The 15,892-nt window shown below is 39.8% G+C and overlaps 1 protein-coding gene across 2 annotated transcripts in view; it reads right to left on the bottom strand.

The window, feature by feature from the left end:
- Window positions 1-3,617: 3,617 nt before the first annotated feature.
- Window positions 3,618-15,892, bottom strand: part of PRKCA (protein kinase C alpha) — a 318,987-nt gene continuing 306,712 nt past the window's right edge. Inside the window, exons 17-18 of one of the 2 annotated variants that reach the window (XM_077833765.1) lie at window positions 11,133-11,180; window positions 3,618-8,741 (exon numbers count right to left, since the gene is read on the bottom strand). In XM_077833765.1, the coding sequence (XP_077689891.1) occupies window positions 8,577-8,741; window positions 11,133-11,180 (213 nt within the window). In that variant the 3' untranslated portion in view covers window positions 3,618-8,576. The remainder of the gene's footprint in view (window positions 8,742-11,132; window positions 11,181-15,892) is intronic. The other variant, XM_077833766.1, reaches the window with a different exon arrangement.

Here is a 15,892-nt window from a genome sequence, read left to right as displayed (position 1 = left end):
TTTCAGGCGTATTCTATAAAAGACAGACATTATCTTGCTAAAAGTACAAGTATTGTGAGCTGCATTTTTAAGCTTTTACATTCGTTCTCGTAACTCAAAGAAGAGAATACATTTGAAACTCTTTCTGGGGAAATAAATTGACAGTGTTAAATCTTCGCCTTACTACAGCAAGAATGCTCACTAAGGCTCCAATTCAGCAAAACACTCAAGCATGCGTTTAAGTCCCACTGACTTCAATGGGTCTTAAGCATGTGCTGCTGGAAGTTAAGCACAGATGGACTTAAGCATATGATTACATGCTTTACTGAACGGGGCTAACGGCTCGGTTCTGCAAGGTGTGGAGCATGATGACCCTGGATCCAGTACAGTACTGAAGCGCATTCTGAGCTACAAGCCTGTGAGTAGTTCTACTAACTTCAGTGGGATTGCTCATGTGCTTAAAGTAAAATACCATGAAGCGCTTGGCTGGATCAGAGCCAGAGTGACCAGCAAGACTGAGCCCTACAGGCAAGGGTGCAAATAATGCTGATTCTGCACAACTGTTCAACCGGGAAAAAAACCCAACAGTTTGTTACTTTATCAATTCAAATTATTCTTTTTTTCTTAAAAAAAAAATAATGGGGCTCATAAAGATTAAAAAACAAAGATTATTGTTCTCAAAATCTGTTTCTTTCACCTATTTATAAATTATAAAAAATAACTTGCTATTAGCTGAAGATTTCACGACAGGTCCTTCTAATCAAAAATTAATATATGGCCCAGTCTGCGCCCATTGACATAAAAGGGCAACAGGTTTGGATCTCACCTACCACCTATTCTGACTCCCATCGAAGTCAACAGAAAAAGGTCCTGAGTTTACTTGCAGCGGGATTGTGCCCTTGCATCACTGGACTTCAGGGGACATTAAAAATGAGTGAATGAAGTTACATCAGTCATAAACCAGAGTGAAATCCAGCTCTATGGCTTCAATGGAAGCAGGCTAAGGCCTGCAACATGATCAATGTTGTTGCTATTGCTTTTGCATTTCTATCCTTAAAATGATTTATAAACATTACAGAATTTTTAGCCAGTCATCACAGATAGAAGAAAAATATAGTGTCTGGGGCTGTTTCCCCTGCAAGTTGAACTATCTGTGACGCTGTAGCTAAGCATGGAGCTGGATGAAGCAGGAGCCCAGCACCTCACAGATGCAAGTTAAATTACCAGCTGAGCAAAATCCTCACTGATGGGAAAACTGCAAACAAAAGATCACTTCCCCCTGTTAAAAGAGATAACTGAGCGTGACTAGAAACCAGTTGGGTTGTCAATTTTATTTAGCCATATGGAATTTTGCTCTACAATCAATTCTGCTAAAATTTTTTAAATTGCACAAAAAAGTCTCAGTAGTTGGAAAATGGGTAGTGCAACGGACTTCTACATGACTGGCAAGCAACACTTCACATTGTGATACGAGTTCAGTTAACAAGAGCTAAGCTGTACTCCAGATCCTACAAGAAACAGATATGTTATTTCTTTTAAATGGTTTTAGTAGAATTACTAAAGTTATATAAAAGTATAAATAGCATGGTATATCCAGCAACACCATGTGAATTGAATAAACTGATTTATTTATTGTTAAAAAATTATAATAATACTTCCAATTACATAACACTTTTCATGTTAAAAGTGCATTAGAAACATTAACTAAGTAGTCCTCACAATACCTGGTGAAGGAGGTAAGTATTATTATCCCCATTTTACAGATGGGGAAACTGAGGCAGGGAGGTTAAGTAACTTGCCCAAGGCCACAGAGGGAGTCAGTGATCGACGTGGGATCAGAATACATGTTCATGTATCCCACACCTGTGCTCAGAACACGAGAGCACCCCCTCCTCTCGATTTTCTTATGAACAGGAGGGCTTTAGTGCATGACTATAATCCATTATAAGGCTATTTAATTACCAATCATTACTGGCACCGCTATTCATCGATATGAAATCAGACATGGTTACTGTGTCAATTTTTGTATAACACTTCATTTAAACATTTGAAATAGTTTCTAAGTTTAGGGAATTGAAGGAAAAAGTGGTTTGGCTTTTATATACTGTCTTTTAGTTTTTAATGTAGCTAAATGTCTCCCTAACTAACAGCACAGATCTAACTGAATTCCTGTATTTGACACGGATGTTTGTAAAGAAACAAAAACCATATACAATAATTTATGGCAATGACTAAAACAAACAAAATCATATTACATTTCCAGAAATTCCTTGGCAGGTTAGCACAGCTATTGCACACCAAATACTCCAAATACCCTTTCTAATGATATCAAAGATTTATCACTGGTGTTTCCAATGTTGTGCTTTGCTTAGTATGGAGTATCCTCTCCCTTTGATGATTGCATGTAACTCCCGCTCAGTTTAACTGGAGTCATGTGCATGCACCGAAGGGAAACATACCCATAACTAAAAACAACGAGGAGTACTTAAGAGACTAACAAATTTATTTGGGCATAAGCTTTCCTGGGCTAAAACCCACTTTATCAGATGCATGGAGTGGAAAATACAGTAAGTAGGTATATATACACAGTACATGAAAAGATGGGAGTTGCCTTACCAAGTACGGGGTCAGTGCTATCGAGACAATTCAATTAAAGTGGAAGTGGGCTATTCTCAACAGTAGAATACCAATACCCATAAGTGTCATCAGGAACTGCAACTCTGGACCTTTAACATTCCACCTTTCCTACAAGGAGAGAGGCTTTTCCCCTTGTTTGTTTTAAAGGAACTCAGTTGTTTTCCCATGGAATTGACCCTGCAGGACAGGAAGGATTTTAAAGGATCAGAGTGTACACATGCTGTAGGTTACTTTATTCCAGGGCCAGGCAAATTATGGCCCATGGGCTGGATCCGGCCCGCAGGATTGCCACCGCTGCTCCGGGAAGCGGCCACACCACGTCCCTACAGCCCCTGGGGGCAGGGGTGGGGCGGCAGAGAGCTCTGCACCCTGCTTTTGCCTGTGGGTACCTCTCCGCAAAGCTCCCATTGGCCAGGAACGGGTTACCACAGCCAATGGGAGCTTCTGGGGAGGTACCCACAGGCGAGGGAAACATGCGGAGCCCTGTGTCCTCCCCCCACGGCCGTGCAGGGACGTGGTGCCGGCTGCTTCCCAGAGTGGTGCGGTGCGGGGCCGGGGCTGGCAGGCAGGGAGCCTGCCCTGGCCCCGCTGCCACCCCAGAGCCTCTCTAGGTAAGCGGCGCCGGGCCGGAGCCTGAACCCCTCCTGCATCCTGCACCCCAACTCCCTGCCCTGAGCCCCCTGCCACATCCCGCACCCCTACTCCCTGCCCTGAGCCCCCTGCTGCATCCCACAGCCTTCCTGCACCCCCAACTCCCTTCCTGAACCTCAACCCCGACCTGAGCCGCCTCCTGCACTCCACATCCCTCCTGTACCCTAACCCCCTTCCGTGAGCCCCTTCATACATCCTGCACCCCTCCTCTGCCCCAACCACTTGCCCTGAGCCCCTTCCTACACACCGCACCCCAACCCCCTGCCCTGCAAGCAATTTCCCCACCCAGATGTGGACCTCGGGCCAAAAAGTTTGCCCACCCCTGCTTTATTCACTAATGGATGGTTTTGACAGTGTAATTGTATTTAGGTTCTAAAAGAAAAATCACATTTTATTTCTGCAGCGTATGAAAGGTCTAAAGGCTAAATGTCCGTTCCTCCTCCCCCGCATTTCTAACCTGGGTTACATTGGAATTTTCAATGTTAGGAGTGTATTCTCTCTTTATGCATGTGCAATTCCTGTTGATAGCAATAGGAATGGAGTGCAGATCAACTGGCTCTGTCTTTCAAGTCTGTATTCATGTAGCAGTCCTTACCTCACCCAAGTAATCCCACTGAAATCAATAGGACGTAAATAAAGACTTGAAGGATTTTGCCCACAGAGTAAAATCCACCCCATGAAGAGGGCCAGTAGGAGGCATAGGAACCAATTCATTCCTTGTGGGCTTACGTGTGACTTAAGTGGTTCCAAGGCTTGTGCTAGCTCTCTGCATACGGGTGGATTTCACCTACAGACAGGAACACATAGACTCCATTTATTTCACGGCTTACTCACTAATGCAGCTGTCTTTTTGCCTCAACCTGGGCAATGGACAGAGTTTTGCATCTACAGAGAGTGTTTCTAACACATTATGTAGAGATATGTTACTTGTAATTTCTTTTTTAAAAACATACTCGTTTTAAAAATATGCAGTTGATTAGGGGGTTTTTTTTTTTAGGGGAAAAATGGAATATGGTCAATCGCAAGCAGTTTCAGATTAGCAGCCTGAAGCCAAAACTTTTTCTCAATAGTTAAAATTCCCTATGAATTGAGATTTTAACAACCTCTTTGGGACATCTCTACATTTATCGGCCCTCAGCCCAATTAATCTCCAACAGGCACCTACAACTGCTGCAGCATAGTGTCAATATTACCTAATCATGGGGGTCCTGGGCACTCAACTCCTTCAGAAGTCAACAGGAGCAGAGTCCATTCAGGGACTTATAAAATCAGGCTCTTAAAACTTTGACCTAAATATTAATGCAACAAAATGTCAGTTCTAGTTTTACAAACTCATGATATCAGGGGGTTTTGTCGTCTCAACGGGAAAGATTCTAACTTAAATGAGGTCATTTTAATGTTGACTACTCATGTTAACCAAAGATCTCTGGACAGCCACACCTGTATATAGATATCTGATAAATAAACAACAGCTGTATTAAAATGGCATTAGGAACACTTTTGCTGTACACTTAGGGTTTTACTTTCTATAATGCATTTCCAAATCATGAGGAAATCACTGGATGTGCCTTTTAAATTATGTGTAAAGTGCTGGTCCTAACATCAGGGCTCATATGAAACCTCATGAGTAAGGTATAGTAAATTAACGATAACTTGTCTAGACAGTCACTTTTAGACAGTTCTGCACAATATTGCCTTATTCTTGCAGGATGGGCGAGTTCACAGTACCCCTTTTTAGCATTACAAAAACTTACACAAGAAGACAGGAGAGGTCCCAAACACAGGAACTTTGAGGTAACACAATCAGAGATGACTTCCTGTTTTTAACCTTACCAACTGCAGAGCATGTGCAAATGCTTAAGAAAATAAAAATGAAAAATCTTGAGGAAATGAACAAAAGCAAATCTTTTTGAGGTTTGGATGCTGGACCAGCCCTTTAATGCTATGCCCCAGTTGGCACAGTACTGTTTAACATTTAAAATGTGGGTCTACAACTTATGAATTCCATAGCTCCACTTCACCACTGATATCACGTAAGGAAAACAGAAGTTCCATATCTTGTCTACCAATTTCCTGTCCAGCTTGGCTCTGTTCCATTTCTCCCCAGCGGCTTCTCTCATCTCTATATCTCCTGTGCTCTGCTATCCTTTTCTATTTTTCCTTTTCAAAGTCTCTCCGTTACCTAACGCCCAACATCATACTCCAAGGGTACACCAACACTGCAATAAAAGACTACTGGCTCAGCCATGACTGGCCCGAGTCAGCTGACTTAGGCTTGCAGGACTCGGGCTGTGGGGTTAAAAATTGCAGTATAGATCTTTGGCCTTGGGCTGCAGCTGTGGCTTCGAAGCCTCACAAGGGTGGAGGGTCTCAGAGACCAGGCACAAGCCCGACCCTGAACACCTGCACTGGAATTTGTAGCCCTGCACACCATGAGCCCAATTCAGTTGACCAGGCTCTGAGACTAGGTGCCGGAGGTTTTTTATTGCAGGGCAGATGTACCCCTAGAGTACATTTAATGACAGCTCCTGTCAATATCGGTGGCTGTGATGTTAACAGCCCCTTATTCTAAATCTGAGCCTCTGAAGTAATCTACTGAGCCCATCATCAAATGTGGCTTGATGCCTTGCTGTCCCTACCCTGTGTCAGGAGTTCAATGCTAGTAGATTAGAATAATGTAGAAGGTCATGAAATTATACAGATGTCCACATACTTTATGTTGCATACCCATGTTTTTAAAGATATATATGATACACAAACAAGACAATTCATTCTCAGGTTTGGCAGATAACTTAATATTTTGACACAGATTTTGTTTTAAATTATTATTCCTAAAATAATTTTAAATTTTGTTTTGAAATTTGTTTGAAAGTTTCTGTAGTTCAGCAATAGCTTGAGCTCTGGTTTGTTTATAGTGCTCCTCATTTGCAGTGTGCTTCTCTAAGATCTCAGAAATGTTCCATTTTACCAGTAGCCCAGGATTACTCATTCACTTTGAGCTTGATCCCAAAAACTCATACTCACATGAGTAGACCTTTTCTTATGAGAGTGGTCCCAGAGATTGCAATAGGAGTATCTGTGGGTGAAATCCATTCCTGTGCAAAAGATCAGCACAAGTCATGAGGACGAGGCACCACTGACACCCTCAACTTTTGAGACTAGAAGAGATACATAAGCTTTATACTGGCCGTCTGCACATGGCTGAATTTCACCCAGACATAACTCCACTGCAATCTGTGAGATTGCTCAAGGAGGTAAGGAATAGTCATATGAGTAACAGTTTACAGGATTGTGCCCTTCCACAGTATTTTGGCACAGTTTAGATCATCTATTGTAATAGAAAACTGATGTTAAGGAAATTGCACCCTTCGTTACAGATTCTGATTCGTTCATAAGTATTTTATGGGAAATATTTTACTTTGCGTGAGAGTAAGTGTACATGCTGGGGAAAAAAACGGTAGATCACTCTGCATGCAGCAAAAGAGACAACATGCTTCTGGCACTGACATGCACATCCAGAAGGCAAAATATGTCTAAGATCGCTAACATTAGCAAGGCAAAAGGAAAAGGAAATGACTATACCAATTTACATGCCATCATGGAACCAAAATATGCACAAAAGTATTTACTGATCTTTGAATCAATATCTTCTAGTAAGATCTAAAAGGAAATAACAATAATTTTAACCAGGTGATTGCTACAAGAGAAGACTGCATTAATTACAGTGTTCATCACTGCAAATAAAGAAAATCTATTTTCTTTTTTGCAAGTAATAGATGTGAAAGAGAAGCATCATTGAATCTTGTATAAAACCTGCAAGTAGCCATTATTGTTTAAAAATAGATCTACATTTAAAAGAAAAATAGCATATCCTATTCCATTGACCATATCCATAAACTAAAAAAAAAAACAAAACAAAAACAGAAAAAAATTAGCAAGAAAACATTAAGCTAAATCTAAATAATAATGCTCATTTAGAACAAGAACCTTCACAAACATAGCACAATTTTGTCTTATAATTTTTTTAATACTCTATACTTGATACGATTATGTCAATAATAGAGATTTGCTTATTAAGGGTTATTATTAAACATGCAAAATTCATTGCATGAAGCATCTGCAAAATGTATTAAATTCCCTTCTACCAATAAAACAATTTTTAACTGCTTTTTATTTCAGTTCTACAGCTCCACAGGTTTTTAACCAATATTTAAAGTGGAATTTAGACCAAAAAACCCTCATATTTTTCTAAGTTACCCTGGGGAAAGCAGGAAGTGACTCTGAACTCCGCACTGTCATTAACTAACTGCACACAGTGCTCTCCTCTACTACCCTGTTCTGCAGCCTACTAAATGAATAAGCGTGAGTGGGTTGTAAGGGGTTACAGTTCTGTTTCACACTCTGGTTAACAAAAGTTTTATAGCAAAATATTGGTATTAATAGAACTGGCTAACAATGAACTTGAGTAGTGGTGTAAATTAAATTAATATAACTAACAATGGCACCCTGGATCACAGAATAATCTCATGGAGATTAAAGTTAACACAAGTATTATTATTTTTATTACTATTAATTATGCAATTTTATCCTTGAGCTAATATTTGCCCTGCGCGCTAGTTACCATCAGTCCTAAATATCTGGCTGCTACTGAAAATCTGTTTAAATTTGTGTCTGCAAGTGAGTCTCAGAGCCCAAGAGTCCGACTTTATTTCCTTAAAAAAACCAACCTGGTACCTAAAAGCAGTAGTTTTGACACATCTTGCTTTGAGCAATCTTACACAGTGCTCCTCCCCGCCCCCCAGCTGCCCCTCCCTTCCAGTCACTTGTGCTGTTTCTTCAGGAAGACCAAAAGGAAGAGTAGTCCCTCAGGGCCGAGGGCTCACATTCCATGCTATCCACATTTAAGGGCTGAAGACTTTCCATTTTAAGGGGGGCTGCTTTTTTTTCAGTCTACTTGATGCTGTTTCATTCTTTCTAATATGCTTTTCCAGTGCTGGAGGGGAATTGGAAAAGGTCAATAGAAACTATGCAAATATATTAAAATAGACCAAAAATGGCTGACTTCATAAGAGTAACCCTACAGCCAGTAGTGTGAATAAATGGGCACTGTCTATTACATGAGCTCCTACTAAGACAACTTCTCTTTGTTGCAAAGCCAAATCCTGAATGAGTGTCCTTTTCCCTCCCCCTCCTCCTGAACTTTTTACTCTACAATTTCCAGGCCCAACTGAAACCAACAAGGCAAAGGCCTAAAAATTCTAGGGCAAAGGTCCATTTTCCACTGTGTGGTTTGTTCATGTCTATCAGCTTCATACTACACTTAGTAAGCTTGGGTGTACAAACTGTGGGTTGACATAGGAGAACCCTTCAAAATCTGTTTGGTCTATGTTAGAAATGACCAGCTGATCAGGCGGTGTTAACACTGGTTGTCCTCGAGTAAAGAATTTGTCGAAGTTTTCAGCACCTTTGCCACACTAAAAGAGAAAAAGGAAAAAAATAATATAATTAGATGAAAACCCATCAACGACACCTACTGGCAGCGCTGTCTCTTGGCAAATCATTCAGGATAGATATTGTGGACTTCTCTCACGTTTTACCTTTACAGGTAGCTAGGACACAATTTTCTTCCCTGATGTTAAAACATATGGCAAGATGCAAGGTGAAGAGAAAATGAAAAATGTGTAACACATGGAGTAAGTAACAGGATTGTGATGTAACAGAGTTCTTTCCAGAAGTACTGTGTGGCTCAGGAATATGGCATGGAAAATATGCATGGAAAAGGTGGGGCAAACCTCCCCTTACAGGTACTCTGGTAGATGGGCAATGGCTTTGTTCAACAGAGTTATCATGTGAGTAAAATTACTCATATATATAAAGCTGGAAGCATGAATCTGTCAATTACCGACAGCATTATACACAGGCTTGGAAGGATTGGATTTTTATCAGTGAATGTCAATTTCACCACACACACAAACTGATGAAAAAATACTTCCATCAATAATAACTGACATTTACAGCTAGGCAAAGTAAGAAAAATGCTGCTTGCCAACTCATGAGAGTTTAATTTAAGGATATTTACTTTGTATATTTTGACCTGTGATGTTGACAATTTGAGTTTCAACGGTTATAAAGCTTTCACTTTTTATATCTTGGTGTCTGCTGTCATTAAATAATTATTGTCTGTATCCCCGATGGTCTGAAGCCCCATAATTTCCCACAACTGGGAACATTTAAATATGTAAAAATAGGAAAAACACTTTAAAATAAACATTGATATCTGTCGAAATGGTGAAAAAATAAAAATTGAATTCTGCCAAGCCTGATTCTACAGCATGCACCTGACTATGAATTTTGACTCCGAGCTCTTTTTCAGCTGGACCTCACGAGTATGTCATTGTTCACAACAATGCACTTTCTTAATACTTGGTCTTGCCTCAAAGAAAAACTAACCCAAATGCATTATAACTCCCATTTGGAGTATTGAGAGACTAGCTTGTGTTGAACATGAGCAGACCCCTTTGTTTTTAAATTTACCCTGGTGGAATTCTATCCTGTTTGTTTAGTAGGTACACGTTTAGCATACTATTTTCTGGGTCTTGAAGAGTATGTCTACGCTGCAGTTACACTGTGACTGGCCTTTGTCAGCTGACTTGGGCTCGTGGGGCTCAAACTAAGAGGCTGTTTAACTGCAGTGTAGACGTTCCAGCTCGAGCTGGAGCCTGGGATCTAGGACCCTGCAAGGTTATTGAAATGCTACTGAATTCTAAAGCAGCTTCCAATCATGAAATCAGCTCTGCAAGACATTTATTTCAAACCACACATCGAGACTACGTGAAATTTTTTAGACAACAGAAAGATGGAGAGCCTGGAGAGGCAAGTTGTGTCTGCCAAAGGAAGGAGTTATAAAGGCCTGCAGAGGAGGTGGCTGGACACAACTGGCTCTATTTCAGAGACAGGGAAACCTCTCATCTCATAAAGGCCAGCTAAGAGGTATAGTTGTGTATATCAGCTCCACGCAGAAAGCGATTCAGTCAGAACAAACACGAAGAGCTGTTTTCATGGCAAAGTTGAGGGCAGTATTGAGGAGGGCAGAAAACGCTCAGAGCAAAGCAGCATTACTTGCAAGTAAAAGGGGATGGAGGAATGGAAGGAGCACAACAAAATTAGCGTGGCTGGAAGAAACTGAGTGCACACTCAGGGAATACTGGACTTTATATCCTCTGGAGAAGCCTAAAGGAACTTAAGGGCAAATCAGGTTACCGCAATGATGTTAGTGGTACAGTGCTATCCTGGGCGGTGTGTGCCAGGACTACCAGTCCTGCAAAAATGTCTTCCCATTATACCTGCCCCTTTCCTCTCTGCTAACTTCTGTAGGGCGTCTGCACTACTTTACATTACATTTAATGGGCATGTTTGCATTCAGCCTTCAAGGATGATATACCACTATGCACCACCTTCCTACCTGGGAACAGATGGTTCATATGAATCTTGTCTGCATTATCTAACACTAATGCGAACTGGGGTAGGGTTGAAGAGGAGTAGAGGGAACTCAAGTGATGAGATGCATGGTTCATATGCTACTTTGGACACAGTTCACTTATACCGTGTTCCCAATTATCTTGTAGAGAACTAGCAGAAATAATAATAGTAATAAAGTGTAAGTAAAGCTGCAAAGAATTTTTCTGTCTTGGGCACAAGATGCCTTATGTTTTAAATAAAAACTGCATGCGCAGGACACTGACTATAGTGTTCACTAGGCTATTTGTTCAGTTTATTACCAACACAAACAGAAAAACACTCCAACCGGTTAAAGAGTTATGTTAGTTTGCTTATCATTTCACCCAGCGCTCTGAATATGTGCTCACCGAATACCTCGATGCCCACTGAAGCCAGTGCATTTTGGTACAGAAGTGCTGAAGAACAAGAATGGACAGAACTGAATTTTGGTGAAGGGTAAAATTCTCCATCTTCAGAGTTGTGAGAAAGCAAGCATGTTCCACAATTAACTACCATCAAATCCATCTAGAGTCATGGCAGTCAATTCAAAGCAGCAGTAAAGGGGCTTACTTAACAGGGGAGCTTTTTTTTTAAAACATCTTTGACAAATGAATCTCATGCCTCCAAAAGAAAACATCATGCCCAGTAAGTTCTTTCAGTCAATGGAAGCTTATCCATGAAGAAGATGACACAAAGATGAACCATTTAAACAATATTATCACTGATAGTCTAACCACCTGCTTTATGAATCTTATTACCGCAAAATTGCTGTAACTGGCATAACTCTGAAGAGTAAGACTGTTCTAGATCTTGATGAAAAATTCTTGTTTCAGTCACAGTTCCCTGTTGCATAGGCTAGAATTAGGATATTCTAAACACACGCAGGAAGGTGACATCTCCTTCAAGCTGCAAAAGAATTTAATCTAGAACCTGCAAATATTTTATTATTGGGCTGTGCTGGTACATACCCTTCCTAAGCTATACACTGTAATCAGAGATGGTTTGGGGAGGCTCACACAATTAATTATATTCCATGCGTGTTCCTAAACAAATTGCCACTAGCTGACATGAAGTTAAGTTTGTATTTAATCTACTGAAATGCAAAATATCTTATCTCCTCTGTCCCTGTATAAAAATTACTTGGACTTAAAACAAAAGGGAAACATTAACTGGCTTTTTTGTCTTTTTGTTTCACATGAAGTCTAAAAAATGTCTCCAAATAATCTTTTCCTACCCTCATTCATGAACAGCAACTACAGTATGTCATCATATAGCTTGTGTCAGATTTCTTAAGCCCTGTCTGTAGCAGTTGCTTATGTTGATTCAGGCACCCTGGTGGTAGTAACATTGGGAGTCCTTGGTTAGATAGGCCACAAACATTTTTAATGTTGCATCATCTGAGATATTCCTTCTAAGAGAAAATCTAATTAACATTGTTGTTAAAAATGCCTCTGGCACCCAGTGGCCTACACTAAGGCTCCCATTATTGCTAACGTTATTGGAGCTGAAACAGGATTAGCAACAGTGGGAAATTTTGGAAAAATGTCTCTATTGTAGGTCCCCTTTCTGCTATGTGTTTAGTCACTTAACAATAATTCTGCATCTGGCATCCAGATGAATCCCATTACAATCTATCACATTCACTATTGCTTGTAAATTTCAAAGTGTAAAACTATTTACCTTTAGACTCGTTTTTGTTTCCTTTTAATTTCTGCTTTGACTCTTGATACATATTGTTTAAAATTTGCCAAGAGATTGCCTAAAAATCTCTTATAACACTTTTCCTGGCAGTATCAAAACAAAGTCCAAGGAGAGAACAGGCAGTGGGGCTTGAACTTTCTCTTTCAGTCAGTTCAGGTTTGAGGCAGGAGGAGCTAGCCCATTCGGCATTCGTTCGATGGATAACTCAGGAAATCAATCCCTGAGTCTATCCAAGAGTCTGGCATCTTTCACAAGCAACTAAATTCACTTAAAAAATAAGAAAAAAAAAGGCAGTGTTTCTTCCCTATTCATTTTTTTTTTTTGCAGAGTATGACAGATTTGTGTATGTCTGTATCTAGCCATAAACCCCATTTTGTTTTGTAAATGCTATTTCGATTATAAACTGTCTGTGCTTTCTTGTTGCCTTTTAACTTCCAACTTGGACTTGGCTATCAGGGTCATTAGCAGAGACTCTCTGTGCTCCTAGCAGCAGACTAACGATGGAGAGCAAGCAAGAGTCATTAACATGATCGATCTTCCATTCAAATGGAATCACCTTTAGAACAATGAGCTGGCTGCAGCCGAGAACAACCAGTGTCCCAGGTGGAATTTAACTAAGCAATGAATCACCTGACAAGGGACATGAAGCCACTTGGGGGTGTCACCTGAGAGAGGGGGCTGAAGCTTTGTAAAAGGACTTTCTTCAGCAGGGGGGAAGGAGACCACAACAAGAAGATAAGGCTGCCCAGGAGGAAAGGAAGAATCCTAGACCCGCTAGACGGACACTGACTAAGACCCAGAGGGCTCTGAAGGGGTGAGGAAAATGAGGCAGGGATGTTTGTGTGGGCTTTGTTATTTTTCCACAGACCTCTGTCTTTCTTGTGTTTGTCTATGGGTTTGTCCGCACTGGCCAGCTAATTCAGTGCTGCTGATCGATGCAGCGGCGTCAATTTAGTGGGTCTGGTGAAGATTCGATAAGTCGATAGGAGAGCGCTCTCTCATTGACTTCAGAACTCCATCTCCCTGAGAGGCAGAAGCTAAGTTGGTGGGAGAGCATCTCCTGTTGACATAGCGCGGTGTAGACACCACATTAAGTCGATGTAAGTTATGTCACTCGGGGGGTGATTTTTTTCACACTACTGAGTGATGTAACTTACATCGACCTAAGCGGTGGCGTAGACTAGACCAAAGAGTAAAGTGTAATTGGTTAAGAAGTTGCTCTGCAATGTGTGTGTGTGTCACTTGTTTTATCTGTCTCGAAGTAGCCAAAGGGTGAAAGGCATTCTTATAGAAGTTCTAGCTTGATTTTGAGACCAATGAGGTTTGAAGGAATTCAGATAAGCACTGTGTACCAGTAGCCAGTGAATACGTGCACCTGTCATAACCTTCAGCTTCTTGCCAGCTCTCCTGTATGTCAGATCCTTTTTAAAACTTGAGGTTTTGGATGTTATTTTTTCTGGCTGCATTCCTTTTGCAGATAAATGACATACAGCACTGGAACTGGTGACACAGAGTGTAGGAAATCAGTGGCAGAGACTATCACAAAAGCACTCATCCTGATTTAATATGGGTTTATCCATCATAAAAAGCTCAATGTGTAATATTAAAAAAAAAAACTTTAAACACTGATATTGTTATTATGGATGTTTGCCCAGTACTAAAGCAGGATGGAAAAGATCCACTTCCTACACTGGAAGCTGCCAGTAAAATATCCCTTTTAGCAAGATATCAATCAGCAACAGTAGCCTGAGAAATGCCAATTGGTAATTAAACAGATTATTTAAAAATTCAGTTTACACTTTATTCGTAATGAGGAGCATGTCTAACACTGTGAACTTTCAGACTGCAAGGATAAGCAAAATGGATGCAGTTTTCTTTTAATAGTTTTTTCTACCTAATTCTGTGATGTGCTCATTAACAGATTGCTGTTTGACTTGTATAATTTACGTACAGAAGATGTAGTTTATGCATCAGGACTTAGTCAGGCAACCATACAATCAAAGGCCAAACATCACTTTTAACTAAAGAGTCTGTTTCTCCTCTTGAAGCACATGTAAAACTTCTATGAACATGTAATTAATAAGGATATTGCCGGCATAACATATGTATTAAATATTCGGATATTGCCTGCACAAAAAAGCAAAATAGATTCCCTAGCATATTATTTTCAATAATATGCAATATAATAGCATGCACTGTAAGCAACACAATGGCTCAGACTTTAGTCTATTTATATTAACCTCACTCATTGTCTAGTGTAAAAATGGTCATACAACTATTTCCACACCGCAAATCTAAAATGAATTATGATTTTATTACTGTTCAGAGCATATAAGATATGACTGACATTCAGTAGTAAGTGACATTGAATGAAATTTTCAAAAGTGCCTCAGGTACTTAGAGGCCTAAGTCGAACTGAAAGTCAACGATACATAGATTCTTAAGTGCATACGTCAATTTGAAAAATGGGATTTAGATGCTTTTGAAAATGTTACCCTGATGACTTCCCTTGATAAATGAAGAGACTCAAGAAGTACCTTATTAATTAAAAACATACTTCCAGGAGACGTAGAAAGGCATAATTATACCTCAATCTCAGGTAGCCAGAGAAAACTGTCTAGTTTGTTCTTTAACAGCTTCAATTTTAGTTTACTTATATAATTAATTATAACGTGTTTGTCAAAACAAAAAGTTTTATGGCATTTTATAAAAATCAATTTAATATTTCAATATAGTTATATAAAAGCAGGGCCAAATTTTCCTCTTAGTTACACCAGTGTAAAAATGTAACATGATAGGAAAGAACAACAGGAACCTCTATTATCAGCAAAAAATGTCCCATCCTGCAAACCCACTTACTTCTGGTTAGTCCCTTACAGGACTACGCATATAAGAAAGAACTACTTGTGCATGTAAAAGTTGCAGGACTGGGCCTCAAGGAACTGATTCCCTATTTCAGTTACAAGAGCCACTTACACCTAGTAAGATTTTCTGCAAAATGACATAATTAAATCCAGCTTTACAAATACCTGTAGGCTCTTATGAAGATGTTTTAATCTGAAAATCAACATAAATAGAATTAGATAGGAGGATATGTTGGTAAACCAGTAACAAGGGACCCAAGATTTGGATTTAAAATGATTCTCTAAGAAAGTAAGGCAGCCACATTAATACTAGATTTATCTTGGTATGTTTCAACAGCAACCTGTATAAATAAAATAAGTCATAATCAACAGCTGAGAAACAGCACATCTGGTGATTAATCCCCTATGATGATATAAATAGGAGCTGTGATATAGATTTCTGCAATTAAATGTAACATATTTGAATTAGATTGTATTTTGGGCTTTTAGTACTTTACACCCTTTATTAAAGTTTCATATGGGAAACGTGGGCCTAGATCCTGTGAGGTGCTGAGATTATTTTC

This window comes from Eretmochelys imbricata, chromosome 14, assembly GCF_965152235.1.
Source record: "Eretmochelys imbricata isolate rEreImb1 chromosome 14, rEreImb1.hap1, whole genome shotgun sequence".
Classification (NCBI taxonomy): Eukaryota; Metazoa; Chordata; order Testudines; family Cheloniidae; genus Eretmochelys; species Eretmochelys imbricata.
The sequence above is the reverse complement of the archived record's forward strand: the minus strand, read 5'-3'. Positions and strand labels throughout refer to the sequence as shown.